The 18,185-nt window shown below is 37.0% G+C and overlaps 1 protein-coding gene across 2 annotated transcripts; it reads left to right on the forward strand.

The window, feature by feature from the left end:
- The first annotated feature begins 1,879 nt into the window (after positions 1-1,879).
- Positions 1,880-17,048, forward strand: LOC110878326 (probable phosphoinositide phosphatase SAC9). 2 transcript variants are annotated; one of them, XM_022126611.2, is made up of 14 exons: positions 1,880-2,083; positions 3,037-3,125; positions 3,233-3,831; positions 4,706-4,838; positions 5,389-6,491; positions 7,510-7,617; positions 8,406-8,576; positions 8,657-8,893; positions 10,376-10,783; positions 11,545-12,288; positions 12,816-13,013; positions 13,718-14,167; positions 14,993-15,223; positions 16,680-17,048. In XM_022126611.2, the coding sequence occupies exons 2-14, from the start codon at positions 3,113-3,115 to the stop codon at positions 16,953-16,955; spliced, it is 4,671 nt and encodes a 1,556-aa protein (XP_021982303.1). In that variant the 5' UTR covers positions 1,880-2,083; positions 3,037-3,112; the 3' UTR covers positions 16,956-17,048. The 2 variants fall into 2 exon arrangements, with proteins under 2 accessions (XP_021982303.1, XP_021982313.1); XM_022126621.2 differs by lacking the exons at positions 1,880-2,083; positions 3,037-3,125; positions 3,233-3,831 and having other exon boundaries at positions 4,704-4,838; positions 5,373-6,491.
- Positions 17,049-18,185: the final 1,137 nt, after the last annotated feature.

The following is an 18,185-nucleotide window of genomic DNA, read 5'->3' on the forward strand; positions in this document are numbered from 1 at the left end:
TTGAGATTGTTGAAACCAACCCCTCGCCAATGCAAGTTCTTCAGCAACGGTCCATTTTAGTTGTTTTCGCTTGATGGTTTCAAATGCTTTATCCGCCTCGGTTTTTTTCTTATGGCTTCTCTTTTTTATGGGTTGGGGTGCGGAAGGACCATCGTTGGGTGGTTGAGTTTCGGGGACGGTTTCGTTTTGTGAAAGGTCGATGGAGGTTGGTGAAACGTCGATGGGCGATTGTGTAAACGGGGTAGGTATCGAATCGTCGGTGTGTGGGAAGTTAGTAAACACACGATTCCCGATATACGATGCATAACTCGCTTCAATGGGCATAGAAGAGTGTATGAAAAATGGATGAGCCATTGGACGAGTGGGTGGTGGGCTAGGATTATTTTCTTGGAATGCGTACGGGTTGTTCGGGTCAAAAGGACGGTTATGAGGATGCATTTTTTCGTTTTGTAGATGGAGAATTGAAGATGAATGTGGTAAAAAAATGGAAGAAATTGTGAGGTTTTATAGTGGAAAAATAAAATTTTATTAGTTTTTTTTTAAGATAGCCGTTGGCCAACGGCTAGCCCAACGGCTTCTTTGGTTTGTCCAATTAGAGCCCACCATGTCAGCTTGGCCAGACCGCCCCACGCCCGGCTTGAAACCCATGCCCCAAGGGCCACGCCGTAACCCATGCCCACCCGGGGTGGTGGCTTGGGCGTTTCCCCCTACCCACGCCCAAACTCCCGCCCCATACCCCGCAGTCTTATATGTGCAAATGTACACATTTTGGATTTTTTAAGAAATAGTGTTTTTCTTATGATGCTGTAAATAAAAAAAATGTGTCAAAATGACAGTAAAATACCCTATCTGTCCACCGAACGGGTATTAAAATAGTTTAACTAGGGTCTATATCATAGAAAATAATTTTATTTAATTCATAAAACATTAACTAGGGTCTATATCATAGAAAATAATTTTATTTAATACATAATTCATAAAACAAAGTATAGTAGATTTTATAAACAGAAGAGTAAACTGTAATTTTACTCCCTGGGGTTTAATGCGATTGACAACCTTACCTCCTACCACGAAATTTTTGTTGTCTTACCCCTCAACTATTGAAAAACGCTGCAATATTATCTCCTGAAACGTGAAAAGACTTTTTTTCCCCTGATAATAATAAGAAAATAGAAGTAAATAACACATTTACACATTGTGTTTTACCTTCACAAACACGTTTACACCCTGTTTATTATAGTGTCTTCTCCGACGATGTTCCGACCACCGGAGCACTTAACTCCGGCCTTCTCTGGCGATGTTCCGACCACCGGAGCACTTAACTCCGCGCGATAGTAGTTCCGGATTGACACTTTTTATATACTACATACATACATAATAGGGAAACTCGCCAATTTTACCTTTTCCCCCTTTCTCTCTCGATAATCCGACCACCAAGGTTTCCTCTCTAAAACAAACCGGCGACAAGACTGCCTCCCGATGAGCTCCCGGTGACAGCGACCAGATAGAGAGACGGAGATAGATACGAGAGAGAGAGAGATAACGGGAGTGAGAGGAACAGCGAAGGCGGAGCCGACATCAAACTCTGGCGTGGAGTGATGGCAGCGCCGCCGCTGCGACAACGATGGTGGTTTTGGTTCGACATGTTTCTATTTGATATGGAAACAGGGTTTAAACGTGCCGTCTTAGGTAAAGCACATGGGGTAATATTGAAGTTTACTATATAAATATGGGTAAGATTACGAAAATACCCTTTTAGTAATGTTACAGTTTTACTCCTCAAGGGGTAATATTGCAGCGTTTTTCAATAGTTGAGGGGTAAGACAACAAAAATTTCGTGATAAGGGATAAGGTTGTCAATCGCATCAAACCCCAAGGGGTAAATTTGCAGTTTACAAAATGAAAGTGTCTACCCTCTCAACCCCCAAATGTTGATCTATGTTAAACGCATAGGAAGTTAATCTTCAGTTATTCTCGTTTGGATGTTTACGCTTTCATCAGCAAATTCTCTCGATTCAATCGTCCAATTTCACCATTCTTCCTCTAATAATTTCGGATTCAACCGTTGTTTAATCGCCACAAGGTAATTTATCGGCATCACCATGAAATCAGGTCTTAATTAGTTAACAATTTGCGTTACATCTTGTTAGATCGATTTCTATATATGTTCTTATAATCGCTGTGATCTAATTGCACTAAAATTTACGAACTTTGAGATAATTTGTTTATATTAGGGGTTTTTTTTTTTTTTTTTTGTTTAGGTTTCAGGTATGTAGTTAAGTTTACTGATTGAGATGCTTAGAGTGAGTTTAATTAGCAGAATGTTGATACAAGTAATTATTTCCTAATTTTCTATTGTTTGGATTTAGTTTAAGATTACCTTAAACCTATTTTCACATTCCAATTTGTTGATAATATTCATTTGCTTTCTATACTTATTTGCTTTGTCATGAGTTGTATGCAATTATTCCATTTATGTTCGAAACCGACGCCTTTATTAAGTGGCTATGCCGCTACACGAAACACTGATGATCACATAGTTAATGTACCTGTCGATAATATATTCGATGTACTTATAAGTTATAATGTTTCAACTTGATACCAGTTTATGCAAAAAGTGAAACTTGGTCTTACAAAAATGCTATTTTTTTTTTTTTTTTGGGGGGGGGGGGGGGATATTCCACGGTCCTCCCAACCGCCGAGGTGATTCGCAGACCGCCACCCAACAAGCCTGAGTCTGGGGGTAAATCCGCTACCGTAGGGGCATTGGGAACGAGCAAGACTCGAACCCGCCACCTCCGGGTTAGAATGCGGGCTGGTGGCCATTGGGCTGACACCCAATGGTTAATGCTACCAAGTTTTTTTTGGTAGCCGTTCCACTTAGTTGCAATAGATGGTAAAACAAAACTGGAACTTGGTTGCATTTGTAAGCCGATGGCTGTTTAATCTGTATCTTTGTGTGTCTTTTGGCGAGTAGTTTTACATAGTTTGAATAAAGAAAGACTTTAGCTAACCTTTGTATGAATCGTTTTTCAGACCGTAGGTTCTTTCACTCAGGAATATGAACCGTAATGCGATCATAAGCACCTAAAGCAGGGTTCATCATGAGATAATGGACTCATCTGGTTAGCCCCTTCATTAAATATTTCCAGTTTTGTTATAACTTTTAGTAGCTTCATTCATTTGCTCAATTCACACGTACTTTATTGTAAATACTTTATATAATTTACAGCTGGTAGATTGAGGAATACGTCGGTGTTGGTTACTACACTTGATTCCAGTGAAGTATATATTATTATTAGCCTGTGTTCTAGGACCGACACTCAAGTCATTTACATTGATCCAACAAGTGGGTCCCTTCAACATGACAAAAAGCTAGGATACGACGTTTTCCACACCCAAGATGAAGCACTAAATTATATTACCGATGGTTCAAAGTTAGTTTGTAAGAGTACAGTTCATGCAAAAGCTATACTGGGTTATGTTGTACTTGGGAGCACTGCATTGCTGCTTGTTGCAACAAAGTTAGACGCTAGCATTCCGTATTTGCCAGGTGGAGGGTGTGTATACACCATTAGTGAGAGTAAATGGATCAAAATTATGCTTCAAAACCCTCAACCGCAAGGGAAAGGAGAGGTGAAGAATATTCAAGAATTAACGGAACTTGAGATTGACGGAAAACATTATTTTTGTGAGACGAGAGATATTACCCGCCCGTTCCCTAGTCGGTTTTCGTTACGGAATCCCGATGATGAATTTGTTTGGAATGGATGGCTCTCGTTTGCTTTTAGAAGGATTGGGCTGGAGCATCACTGTGTCGTTTTGCTGCAGGTATCCGTTTAGTTACGTTCATGCTATTTTAGATAGGGTAAACTTATATCTCTTATATAAGTTCATATTTTGGAACCCAAATGATGTGTGTTTGTAACTGCATAAATAGGTAACAAACTTTCCTCTAGTTAATATTCGAGTAACATAGTATTTTCCAACTCATAAAAAGGTAGTACTAGAAAATAATTGGATAGTAGTTACCAAACCATAGTTGTTAATAGCGAATAGCGGACAATAGCGACAAGCAACCTATACGCTACGTAGCGATAGCGATGAAATAGCGGGCGGTATTTTATGTTTAGCGATACACTAGAAGAAAATTTTAGAAATATTTTATACGTATATTGTATCCAAATACGGTATTTCTATACATATATTTAACAAAAAACCTAAAATCCAGCTATTGTATATGTATATTTTATCGCAATTTATATTATATTAAAACAAAAAAACCAATGTACCTGAAATCCTGCTATTTTTATCGCTATGGAGGCGCTAAAATCAGATAGCGATGAATGAGCGTTTCGCTACACGCTCTATAGCACTCGCTATGAGGGCTATTAACAACTATGTACCAAACATAGAATCATTTTGAAGTTTCTTACCTCAATAAGAACTTTTTAAAAGCTAGTATAATTCTGAGTAAAGTTGGTATACCATAAAGCACAATAGAAACAATCGAAAGTTCCTTACCTTAAACAGAAACTTTTTGAAAGTTTATTTCTTTTTAGGAGCGAGATAATACGTTATTACATACAATACAATAGAGATTTGAAGAAAGTTGATTACCTTTATATGCAATTAGTAGTCCCTTCTAAAATCTGTTGACTTTATGCTTGTTATTAGACTATTAGTAATCCATGTAAACTTACAGGGATTTGCAGACTATCGAACATTTGGAAGCTCAGGCCAGCAAGAAGGAAACGTTGCTCTTATAGCTCGTCGTAGTAGGTTGCATCCCGGCACTCGTTACTTAGCAAGAGGCCTAAATTCTTGTTACAGTACAGGTACGTTAACATCTTTAATTTTCACACATTTATTTTCTTATTATTTTGTTCCTTGTACTAACCAAAAAAGCTGAAAGAAAATCAAAATAAAATAAGACCAATTTAAGATCAAAGTTTACCTTTTGTATTAGAGGTCCTATTATGAGGTGAGCAACCTTGATAGTGTTGGGCTAGTGAAGACTTTATTGGGTCGGTTGTTAAATTAAATAAGGCTCATTATCGTTTCCTATTAACCCTAGTTTTATTTCTGTAAATACCGCTCATTGTAATTGTAATCATGTGCCTTTGAGCTTAATGAAATTACCCAGTTGCAGCCCGTGGACCACTGGGAGGGACCGAACCACGTAAAATTCTTGTGTCGTGTTTATTTTCTGCCTGCGTGTTTATATCGTTTGTGCGTGTGTGTTGGTTCTGTTGTGCCACTTGATACCTAACAGATAGGCCATGAGGGTATTCTGTTTGTACTTGCATAAGTTGTATAGGTATTATATGCTGATGCATTTATCGTATTTCTGATTTTATGCTTTTAATTAGCATATGCATTTGACAGGAAATGAAATCGAGTGTGAGCAACTTGTATGGGTTCCAAAAAGATCTGGTGAAAACGTGCCTTTCAACATGTACATATGGAGACGAGGCACTATTCCTATATGGTGGGGTGCGGAACTAAAGATGACCGCTGCGGAAGCAGCGATTTACGTTTCCGATCGTGATCCGTATAAAGGAAGTGCACGGTATTACCAAAGATTAACCAAAAGATACGATACACGAAACTTAGCTGTACCCGGCGCAAATCAAAATAAAAGCGGTTTAGTTCCTATTGTTTGTGTCAATTTGCTTAGAAACGGAGAAGGGAAATCCGAATCCATTTTAGTTCAACATTTTGAGGAATCATTGAATTATATCCGGTCAACCGGTCAACTTCCTGACACTCGGTTTCACTTGATACATTACGATTGGCATACAAGTAACCGATTGAAAGGCGAACAACAAACCATCGAAGGACTTTGGTACCATCTAAAAGCTCCCACAATATCAATAGGCATTTCCGAAGGTGATTATCAACATTCCCGTATGCAAATAGACGATTGCGAAGGTGAAAAAATATATAACGATGACATCACCGGTTTCTTCTGCTTACGTGTACTTCAAAACGGAGTGATCCGGTACAACTGTGCGGATTCGTTAGATCGTACAAACGCTGCTAGTTATTTTGGTGCACTTCAAGTTTTCACAGAACAATGTAGACGGCTCGGGATATTTCTCGATAATGATGTGGCGTACGATCAGAGTACTCGGAAACATTCATTCTCTGACAAGCCTTGGAAGCGTTTTGATATGACGTTTGAGGAATTCAAACGGTCGACTATTTTATCGCCAATATGTGATTTGGCTGACCTTTTTCTGATTGCTGGTGATATCCATGCGACACTGTACACCGGATCGAAAGCGATGCATAGTCATATTCTTAGCATATTTGGTGAGGAAGCGGCAAAGGCCAAACAATTCTCTGTGGCGCAAAATATGAAAATAACCCTGCAGAGAAGATATAACAACGCGGTTATAGATAGCTCTCGTCAGAAGCAGTTAGAAATGTTCCTTGGGCTAAGGCTTTTCAAGCATCTCCCGTCAGTATCAATTCAGCCTTTGCATGTATGTAACATTAGGGGTTAATAGTTGTTTTTATGTTTAGATTTACACATACATTTTCCAGTTGACCACAATTTTGAACTATTGGAACATATAGTATTATAGTAATTAGGGTTTATTAGTATCAGGCCCACGGGCCCAGTTGATCTCTATATATTGTAATCGCTATTGAACTGATTAATTCCGTTCAATAGCGGCGGAAACGGTATAGAGCTAGGTTGGCTCTGATACCATGTAAGATGGTAAAAGACTCAATTGATTCATTCCATTAAATAGCAATTACAATACATAGAGATAAACCGGGCCCGTGGGCCTGATACTGTTAAACCCTAATTACTATAACACTATGGGTCTGTTTGGTATGGGGTAATGGAATAGATGAGAGAATGGAATGGACGAGGTAATGGAATGGACAACGGAATGAAATGGATCATTCCATTCCATTGTGATGTTTGGTTACTCACATATGAATAGAATGAATCATTACTTTGTACAATTTGATAAACAAAAAAAAAAATGAAGTAAACACAACTGTATTAAAGCGACAAAAATATAATTGACTCAATAATAATAATAATAATAATAATAATATATTAATGATAAAAAATTAATAATAGATTTTTCATATATATTAATATTAGTATGAATATTAATAAATATAAATACAAATAAAAGTATAATAATAATAACATATTTCTTTCCATTCCTTGAAGGAATGGAAAAAAAAACACCTACATACCAAGGAATGAAAATTGTTATATTTGGAAGGAGTTACATTCCCTTGGAATGCTCCATTCCATTACCAATGATAACCAAACATGTTTATTTTCATTCCATCAGAATGATCCATTCCATTCCACCTTTCATTCCTTCATACCAAACGCTACCTATATGTTCCAATATTATCATGCTAATGAACATAAGCTTTTGATGCATAGTCTTGATGGTTTCTTGAAGTACAAGCTACCTCTGTTTTGAGGTTTCGTTTTATATTAATTGATATCTCTTCTTTTCTGGATAGGTGCTTAGTAGACGATTTAGCTTCCTTCTTAAGCCGATAGCCAGCATTGACCAGGACCCTGAAGATGGAGATAATCTTCTTAGCTTTAAGCAAAAAAACCTCATATGGGTAATTATGTGTTTTTCTCTAAAATGTTATATTCTAAACCAACACTCTTGTTTTTCTCCGGATGGGAGCTGGTATTAGTTTTTCAAGAAGTTAAAAATTCGAATCTAACTTATAATAAAAGACTCCAAATAATGCCACATGGCATTCTCTCCTTCAACCTCCTAAATTTTATTTATATTTATTTAATAAATTTCTTTTAATATTGATATTAATTAATAACCAATATATAGATATCACTTATTTTTATTCTTATCTTTATCTAAAATTAATAAATTAACTTCAGTTTTGCAATTTAGACCCTTTGTTTTTTTACTTTTAACCCAAAGTTTTTCATCTTTTGCAATTTAATCCCAACTCTTTTTTTATTTTCAATTTTGGTCCGCCATACTTTTCATCTTTCCCAAGTTTTTTGTTTCGTTCTAAATTTTGTGAGTTAACGTACCGCAACGTGCGTGTGGGGTTCAACATTTTTTCGTATATTTTTTCCCGTTTGACTGGCCCGTCGCATGGCCCGTCGCATCACATCTATTTTTCTCCGTTTGACAAGTTCGTCCAACACGCGGGTCCTGGATGGACTTAGTTATTTTTTTCTATGTTTTACGTTTCGTTTTAATTTCTCAGCAACGAGCGTGCGTGATTCAAAGATTTTACGTCTGCTTTTCGCTCGGCGTTATTTTTTTCCCGTTTTTATTTATTTTGTTTTTAGGAGCTTTTCCGGTGTTGGTGGTCGCTAATAATGGTATAGTATTGCTAGTACTTAATACAGTTTTATGACAACTGTCGTACAGATATCCCAACAGGCGTCGGACATAATACAGCTTTTTATCTACCTTGGAGAGCCTTGTCATGTTTGTCAACTTCTTCTCACAGTATCACATGGTGCAGACGATTCAACATATCCATCAACAGTTGATGTGAGAACAGGACGTGATCTCGACGTGCTTAAACTTGTTTTAGAGGTTAGATTACAAACTTTGCATGTTGAATCCGAAATCAAGCCTATTATACTATGATGTAAAATATACCAATGTGTTTACAGGGGGCGTCCATTCCTCGGTGTCCTAATGGTACCAACATCGTGATACCCATACCGGGTGCTGTTAGTAATGACGACATGGGTTTAAAAAGTAGGGAAACCGTACATACCCCTCAAACCAACCCTTCGTTTCTATATAATTTTGAAGGACGAGAGGGCGAATTGGACTTTCTTACTCGTGTTGTCGTACTCACATTCTATCCAGCTGAGTCAACCAGTTCCCCCGTCACTCTGGGTGAGGTACATCGAACAATAACTATATGTTTTTATACACTTTCTAGTGTTTTCTTGTATTATGTAATTTCGTTTAACTGTATTTTTTTTTTCAAGTGTGCGTATCATGTTCTTATAGGATTATTTTCAAAATAAATATCCTATTATTTTTTATTTAAAGGTCATCATCATCATCATCATCATCATCATCATCATCATCATCATCATCATCATCATCATACTCAGTAAATCCCACCAATAGCAAAGCAAAGGTAGGGTCTGAGGAGGGTAAGATGTAGACAGCCTTACCTCTACCCCGTAGGAATAGAGAGGCTGCTTCCAATGAGACCCCCGGCTCAATTTTTATTTAAAGGTAGAAAAGAAAATAAATAAAAAAAACAAGTGTGTATATATAAATGTGTGTGTATATGATATGTATCCAGGAAGCCCAGGTCCAGATCATGTGGGGCTTTGTAATGGGTCAAAGGAGTTATTGGCAAAGTGGGCTAGTGGGTAACAGGGTAGCTGAAGTTTAGGAGCAGTTTTTATCTACTTACGTTTATTAATATTTTATGTTCTAGTTTTTAGAGTAGTCGATGTTTATTCTATAAATATTAGGGTTCTTAAACCTTGTATTTGGAGACCTAATCCTTCTCGAATTGGATTATCTATCTTGTTTGTTCTTATTTCAATCAAATATGAATTTCAGATTCTATCGGTATATGTATATATATATATATATATAGAGAGAGAGAGAGAGAGCGAGAGAAAGTGTATTGTACAATTGGCCTTAACGTACGAGCGTACGCGATGAGTATTCCGCACCTTATATGTATTACATTTATATTTATTGTGGGGGGGGGGGGGTTTAACGTACAATATTCGTTAACGTACGAGCGTACGATATGAAATTACGCACGTTATAAAACTCTCTAATCACGCATGTTGAAAAACCATAATCACGCATGTTGAAAAAACATAATCACGCATGATTAGGGTTTTGAGTTTTATAACGTGCGTAATTTCATATCATACGTTAAGGAATCTTGTATTTTACACTTTCACTATATTTATAATTGTTTCTGTTGTTTTTATTCAAAGATAAAAAAAGAAAATTAAAAAATTAAAAACAGAAAAACAAATAGGTAAATTGCCAAAATCGTTCCCGAGTTAAGGAAATTGCCAAAATCGTGCCCAAGTTAACGAAATTGCCAAAATCGTCCCCGAGTTAACTATACATTTTAACTGGGTTTGTGATTTGGATGGAAATGGCAACAAAATGAAACGTTAGGGACTTAGGGGCCCAGTTACCAAAAATTCTTATTTCGGATGTAACAGGAAAAAGTGCCCAAACCTCAGGGATGATTTTGGCATTTTACTCAATTTCTATAATATGAAGTACAAGTCTACAAGATACACTTCCATTAAAAGTTTACCAGTAAATCTGGTTTCTGGTTACCATTACATCTTAATCATTACTGTCTGCTCGTTTGTGTGTATGTGTCACAGGTAGAGGTACTTGGAATATCTCTTCCATGGAGAGACATCTTTGCTTCCGAAGGTCCCGGCCTAAAGTTACGCGAACGCGTTGCTAATATCAAAGATAACGCCAACTCTTTACCATCTAAATCCGGCAGCAATCCAGATATTTTCAGTTTAACAAGTGATGCGTTGCCACCTGTAAAATGTGATACATCCAGAAACAACACTCAGGTAGACCTTTTGTCGGGTGAAGACGTTATTTCAAGACCCGATTCACAACCGATGACGGAAATTAGTTTGCATGATGCATCTCTCGACATGTGTAGTGATCACAAGGAAGAGAATGAGTCTCAAAGAGTTTCAGTGCAAGATAAAACGCCAACCAAAACGGGTGCACAACACTATATAAGTTGCTTTGAAACTTTGACCGCCTTGGTATGCTATATTCTTTATATTCATATATCCTTAAAGACAAAGCCACCAACCCATTTAACCCTCAAACTTTTGTGTAATGTAAAAAGCAACCTTCTAATTTTGTAAATGTCACTTTGACCCCCTCAAGTTTCTAAAGTTCGAGTTTATCCTAAAACTAATTCCTTACGTTTTTATTTTTATGTACGTGTCAGTATAAGTTCGAGTTTGTCTACGCTTTAATGTAATTTTTGTTTGGAAACAAGTCATGTCAGTTACAAAATGGTTTATTTTATGTACATTTTGAGTTGGACTATGTTTTGACGTAAAATTTGTTTGGAAGCTAATCGGGTCAAATATAATACGTTTTCATTCGATGGTATAAATTTGAGTTACTAAACATTTCGACGTAAATTTAGTTCGGAAACAAGTCGGGTTGATTTTAGTCCATACGTTATCACACGCGTACGACGCCATCACACGTGTTTATTTTATATATGTTTTGAGTTGGTCTACGTTTCGACGTAAATTTTTTTTGGCAACAAGCCGGGTCAAATATAATACATTTTTATTCAACGTTATGAATTCGAATTACTCTACGTTTCAATGTAAATTTAGTTTGGAAACGAGTCGGGTTGATTGTAGTCTATAATTTATCACGACGCGTACGCCAACGCCGCAACGCGCGGCGGGTAAAAAAAACTAGTTAGTCTAATGTTGCATTATTGTTGTTACTATATAAGGCATGTATAGATGCAAAAATAACTGACTATGAAGTTTTGCAGGATAAAAAATTAGGGTTCGCAGAAGCAATGAAACTCGAAATCGAACGTCTTCGCCTCAAACTATCAACTGCAGAACGGGATAAAGCGTTATCATCCATTGGCATTGATCCAGCTACAATAAATCCCAATACAATAATAGAAGAATCTTATATAAATTCATTATGCAAAGCGGCAAACACCCTTGCAATTCTTGGTCAAACTTTACTGGAAGACAAAACTGCCAGTTGTATCGGTCTCAATCCTCTTGACGACAACGATGATATAGATTTCTGGAATATTAACAGAATCGGCGAGGGTTGTTGCGGTGAATCATGTCAAGTTCATGCAGAACCTTTGACTATGACTTTGAATTCAACTTGTTCGTCAGAGTCAACGTTTATATGCTCTGCGTGTAAACGCAGGGTTTGCAGGGTTTGTTGTGCGGGTAAAGGCGCTATCGTTCTCCGAAACAACGCCAGTGGATCGAGTCATAATGACGTGGATGGGGTTATTTGTAAATTATGTTGCCAAGATAGTGTTCTTGATGCGTTGACTTTGGATTATACTAGAGTTTTAATTAGTCAACTGAGAAATAGTCAAGCGGAAACCGCTACTTTTAAAGCTTTTGCTCGAGTGGTCGGGGAGAGTTATATATTTGGTAAAAAGGAGTCATTTAATAAGTTCGAAACCGGCAACACCCTTCGACTGTTTCATAATGAAGAGGAATCGTTAGCTGGATTCCCGTTTGGAAGCTATTTGCACGCGGTATTTCCGATTCTTTGATTTTCTTACATGCTAAATTCACTTTTTTAAACGCTTTTTTAGTAGCTCAATACACGTAACAGACCATGTAAACCCATTCTATAAGCTCAAACTAGAGGTGGCAAAATGGGCATGTTGGGTAACGGGTCGAAACGTATACAAGTCAAAATGAGTGATTAGTGCCAGCCAAAATGGGCTGGTTGGGTTGAACCGACCAACAACAATATTAGGCATGACTTTTTTTAAATAGCCAAGTAATTAACTTGATAAACATGACTGCAAAAACAATATTATCGTTATAGTAATCCGACCTTTCTAATAGAGGAATTTCAAGATTTAGGCATTTGTATACACGCGGAATGACTTTTGGCCCATTTAACCCATTAGAGATAAATCTTAACCCAAATCCATGTATGTGTTACCAACTAATTTAACTAACGTGAACCAGAATATATATTAATTCACTTTTCATTACAACGATATACACTTTATGGTGTAATTCTGACTTTTAATATATATTTTGTTAATAGATTGAATCCGCTTCGGGTTCAGCGCCACCTTTGTCGTTGCTTGCACCATTGAATAGTGGATTACAACAGTCGTACTGGAGAGCTCCTGCTAGTACCTCTAGTGTTGAGCTTGTTATTGTTCTTGGCAATCTTTCCGATGTCTCCGGAGTTGTTCTTCTTGTTAGTCCATGTGGCTATTCTATGTCTGATGCTCCTACCGTAAGTTACCAAATGGATCGTAACCCAACGGGTGACCTGCAGTCACTTTTTGGTTGCTTTTAATATTTTAGTAGTTTCTTACCTGAATAAGTTCAAATATTATTCTTCGTATCACCTTATGCACTAATAGAAGCTTTTATGTAAGAAACCTTATATACAATTAGGGCTGCAAACGAGCCGAGCCCTCAGGCTCGAGCTCGGGTTCGTTTAACTTATGAAAGCTTGAGCTTGAGCTCGGCTCGATTCGAGCTTTGTTTCTAAAGCTGAGTTTGGCTCCTAGGTAATTTTCAAGCTCGAGCTCAGCTCGTTTATTATTTATTAATTAATTTATATTAATTGTAATTATTATTTTATATATAATTAAGTTATCCTTTCATAGTTTTATAGGTATTAATTATTGTTATTTAAATATATATTTCATATATTAATAAAAAAATTATATAAACAGTAAGCTTGTTTAGGCTCGCGAGCCGGCTCGAGCTCGATAAGCGAAGCTTGGGCTCGTTTACTAAACGAGCTTGTTTTTCGGCTCGGCTTGTGCTCGAGCTCGTTTTGGCTCAGCTCGTTCGAGCTTTTTCTCGAGCCGAGCTCGAGTATTTCGTGAGTAGCTCGGCTCATTTGCACACCTAGTTATATTCTTAAAAGTATAAATGAATTGTGTTTCTTATTGCGTGTAACTCCTCTAATTTCCCCTTATTATTCAGGTGCAAATATGGACAAGCAATAACATACACAAGGAAGAAAGATCATGCGTTGGAAAATGGGACGTTAGATCGCTTATCACCTCTTCTCCGCAGCTTTGTGGGCCAGAACAATCCGGTAACGAGGATCAAACTCCTCGCCACGTCAGATTTGACTTTCGAAACACTGTTCGTTGTCGCTTGATATGGGTAAAACTAAGTATTCAGAAAGTTGTTTCAAGTTCCGTTAGTTTCGGGAAAGATTTCAATCTCTTATCCTTCAATGAAGACCCGCCTTTTGGGCCCGGTAGGCGGGCCTCTATAGGAGGGACATCTGAAAGCGATCCGTGTATTCATGCAAAACGAATTCTTGTTGTTGGATGCCCTGTGAAATTAGATATTGGGCGAAGTTTTGAGCATGCTAGTAGCATAAAAAATTGGTTGGAGAAAGCTCCGTTATTGAACAGATACAAGGTATGGTCAATGAGCAACCTTTTCTAATAAGCTAATTTCTATATGTTAAAAAGAAAATGTCAGCATGATCAAACGGGACTGACACGCCAGTTGCCACATCATCTTTTGGCCTGTTTGCAGGCAGATTACCGTCATCAATTTTTTTCATGCTTAACAGTTAACACAAGTCAATAATTTAGAACTTTATTGGTTTTTAAGTTTAACTAGTGGGTTACCACAGCGGGTTCGAAATGCAGATAAAAATAAGCAAAGGTCTAAATAGTAAGTATAATAAAGGGTAAGGGTAAATAATGAAAAAAAAAGAAACCTTATTAAAGTTGAGGGGCTAAACATGTAATTATTAAAGTTGAGGGGCTAAACATGTAATTTTAAAACTTGAGGGGCTAAGTCACTACCCAAGTTGAGGAGCCAAAGTTGGTTGATGTTGACAGAAGTTGTGGAGCTAAACATGTCTTTATTAAATTTGAGGGGCTAAGTATGTCATTATCAAAGTTGAGGGGCCAGCAGGTCATTACAAAAGTTGAGAGACCAAAGTTGGTTGATGTTGTCAAAAGTTGAGGGGCTAAACATATCGTTATTAAAGTTGAGGGGTTAAATATGTCATTACCAAAGTTGAGGGGCTAAATATGACATTATCAAAGTTGAGGGGCCAAAGTTGGTTGATGTTGACAAAATAGCATTTTAAGTACATATAGAATTACCTATAATAGGATTTTGAACAAAGGAAGTTACATTTATATACTCTTTTGAATACGTAATCCCATTTGACCCGTTATAGACCAAATATAAGTATATAACACGACCCGTTTATCTTGGATGTTTCAGGTTCCGGTTGACTCAGAGAAATTAATTGACAATGATCTCGTGTTGGAACAAAACATTTCCCCATCTTCACCTCTTTCAGCAGGGTTTCGGCTTGATGGTTTTAGTGCCATAAAACCTCAACTAACACATTCACCTTATTCTGATGTAAATCCGTTGGACACGTCATCTATCGTTTTTGAGCATAGATTCATATCTCCAGCGGTACTTCATATTCAAGTATCTGAATTACAGGTACATCCAAGTTCTTATCCCAAAAACAATTGTTGACTTTTGTTTGACTTAGCACTGAATTGATGCTAGTATTGTTGCTATAATGTATTCATGTTTTTATTTTTAAACTTGAAGTCGGAGGTTATTAGGTCAACTTTTGACTTTGAACACAGTCGGTGAAATGCTGATAGTTTTGAGATATTAATGATAGAATCTAGGAGCCTAGGGTGTAATGAGCCGAACCGAGCTCAGCTGCTCGAGATCGACTCACTAAAAGCTTGAACTAAGTTCAGCGTTTAAAAATAAGCTCGTTTAAAAACGAGCCTGATTCCAAGCTTCTTATACCTAGCTCGGCTAAGTACACGAGCCTAAACAAGTATGTATATAATGAGTAAAATGCCATTTTCGTCCCTGAGGTTTGGCCAGTTTTGCAACTTTTGTCCAAGGTTTGTTTTTCCGCATCTGGATCCAAATGGTTTGAAATCTTGCCATTTCCATCCAGCTTGTTAGCTCCATCCATTTTTCTCCGTTACGTCAGGGGTATTTCTGTCTTTTCTGGGTGATTCGGTCTTTGTCACTTTATGTAAAAAGACCGAATATCCCTGAAAAAGACCGAACTGCCCTTTAAGATAACAAAAGGACGGAAGTACCCCTGACTTAACAGATAAAAATGGATGGAGTTAATGAGCCGGATGAAAATGACAATGTTTCAAACCTTTTGGATCCAGATGCGGAAAAACAAACCTTTGGACGAAAGTTGCAAAACTGGCCAAACCTCAGGGAGGAAAATGGCATTCTACTCTAAAAGTTATAATAACTTTCATTTAATATAATAAATATTTACTGCATAATAAAATAATTACTAATAATATAATAAATATTTACTGCATAATAAAATAATTACTTATATATGCATATAAGTAAAGAAATTTTTACTATAATAATAAATAGAGTAAATTACAAATATCGTCCTTTATGTATGTCACTTATTGCAAATTGTGTCCTTTGTCTTCAATAATTACAGAAAACGTACTCGATGTTTGCAAACCCTTGCAAGTTATGTCCTTTAGCCCTAACTCAGTTAATTTTTATGGTTAAATCTGACCAAATGGACCCCACATGAGGTATTTTTGTGATTAAATCTGAACAAATGGACCTCACATGAGAGTAAAATGACCAAAATACCCTCATGTGGGGTCCATTTGGTCATATTTAACTACAAAAAAATAACTGAGTTAGGGCTAAAGGACATAACTTGCAAGGGTTTGCAAACATCAAGTACGTTTTCTGTAATTATTGAAGACAAAGGACACAGTTTGCCATAAGTGACATACATAAAGAACAATTTTTGTAATTTACTCTTATAAATAATCGAGCCAAGCCCAAGCTTAAATGAGCTCTGCGTCGGCCCAGCTTGTATACACCCGTAGTTAATAGGAGTCTTATGAATATTCATTGTTATGATGTCTGCTCACAGGGATCACCCGAGGAGATGGTGCTGGTTGCAGAATACCGGATTCCAGAGGTGAAGGGCGGCACTGCCATGTACTTTGATTTCCCTAAAGTAATGAGCAGCAAGAAAATGTTTTTTAGGCTGGTCGGAGATGTTACCGGGTTTGCAGATGACCCAGAAGATGGCGGCGATACAGGGCGGCCGGTGGCTGCAGGACTGTGTTTGTTAAATCGGATCAAGTTATATTATTATGCCCACCCCGCTGACCTTGGGAGATGGGCTAGCCTTTCTGGTATATGATCTTAATTTGTTTATAGTGATTTTTTAATTTAATTATTGTATTCTTTTGGTTCAAAATAATCAATTTCATTTTATTTCAGGGTTGTTTGCAGATATTAACAAATTGTGATTATTTATTTATTTATTAAGGTCAAAATAATCTGGTTTTGAAAAGCATGTACAGAGCAAACTGAGTTTTGACTGTAAATATAAAAATTACCTGATCATTTTTACCGTTGACCGTTTTATTGACAATAGTGATGTGATTTTGATTCTTAAGGTTCAGAATGATCAGTGGCGCAACTTCTATAGGGCGGGACCCCCCCCCCCCCCGAACTTTTCGCTCATTAGTGGAGAGCATGTAGTTTTCGTATAAATTTTTTTGATATACACGTTTTCGACCCCCCGGTCTTATAGAAATTTTTGGGTATATACATTTTCGACCCCCAGTCGGAAATCTCAAGCTTCGCCACTGAGAATGATCCCATCATCTAGCATGTTACCCTAATGAGCCAGTCAGATAGCACTTAGCCAGAGGTTATTAGGGGTTCCTATTATGTTTCTACATTATTATAAACCCCTAATAACCTTTGGTTAACTGGCTTATTTATGGTGACTTAAAATGCTTCGCTACAATTGTGTTCATCCCTGCCACGGAAGTAAGGCGTTGCCTTGTGCTTCTAAAATCACATGCAATTTACCCTTTTTTCTATGCCTCATAACATAATAACATGTGATTTTTACCATGGTTGAATTGGTCATTTAGTCTACACATACTTTTTGTTCATTTCTTTTATTAATAATAATAAAATAAATAAATGTGTTGATACATCTAGGATTCTAGGGGGTTATTTGCATTAACAAATGGCTAGTTTTGATCCTTTGATCTATTAGAGAGAAACTATTGATTTTGTCCTTTTCCTTATTAGCTAAATTTCTGATTTTACCTTTTAAAAGATAAACTGTAGCTAAAATTGTGGGAAGCCTCTTCCCGTCAACAATCAAGCACTAGGAAATGTGAAGAAAGTGATATGCCCGACAAAGTAAATGCTATAAGCATATACATAACAGTATGCCAAATACGAATGTGCTGTTTAAAAAGGGATGTAAAATTATATTATTACAGTAGTAACATAAGTTTTTATATATAATAATAATTCCTTAGGTTTTAAAAATTCAAAATTCATTTTAGCATCCATCTTACATGTCCACTATGCACCATTTTGTTGTAGTTTTATCTCATGGTCCCTA

The sequence above is a fragment of the Helianthus annuus genome, chromosome 1, assembly GCF_002127325.2.
Source record: "Helianthus annuus cultivar XRQ/B chromosome 1, HanXRQr2.0-SUNRISE, whole genome shotgun sequence".
Classification (NCBI taxonomy): domain Eukaryota; kingdom Viridiplantae; phylum Streptophyta; class Magnoliopsida; order Asterales; family Asteraceae; genus Helianthus; species Helianthus annuus.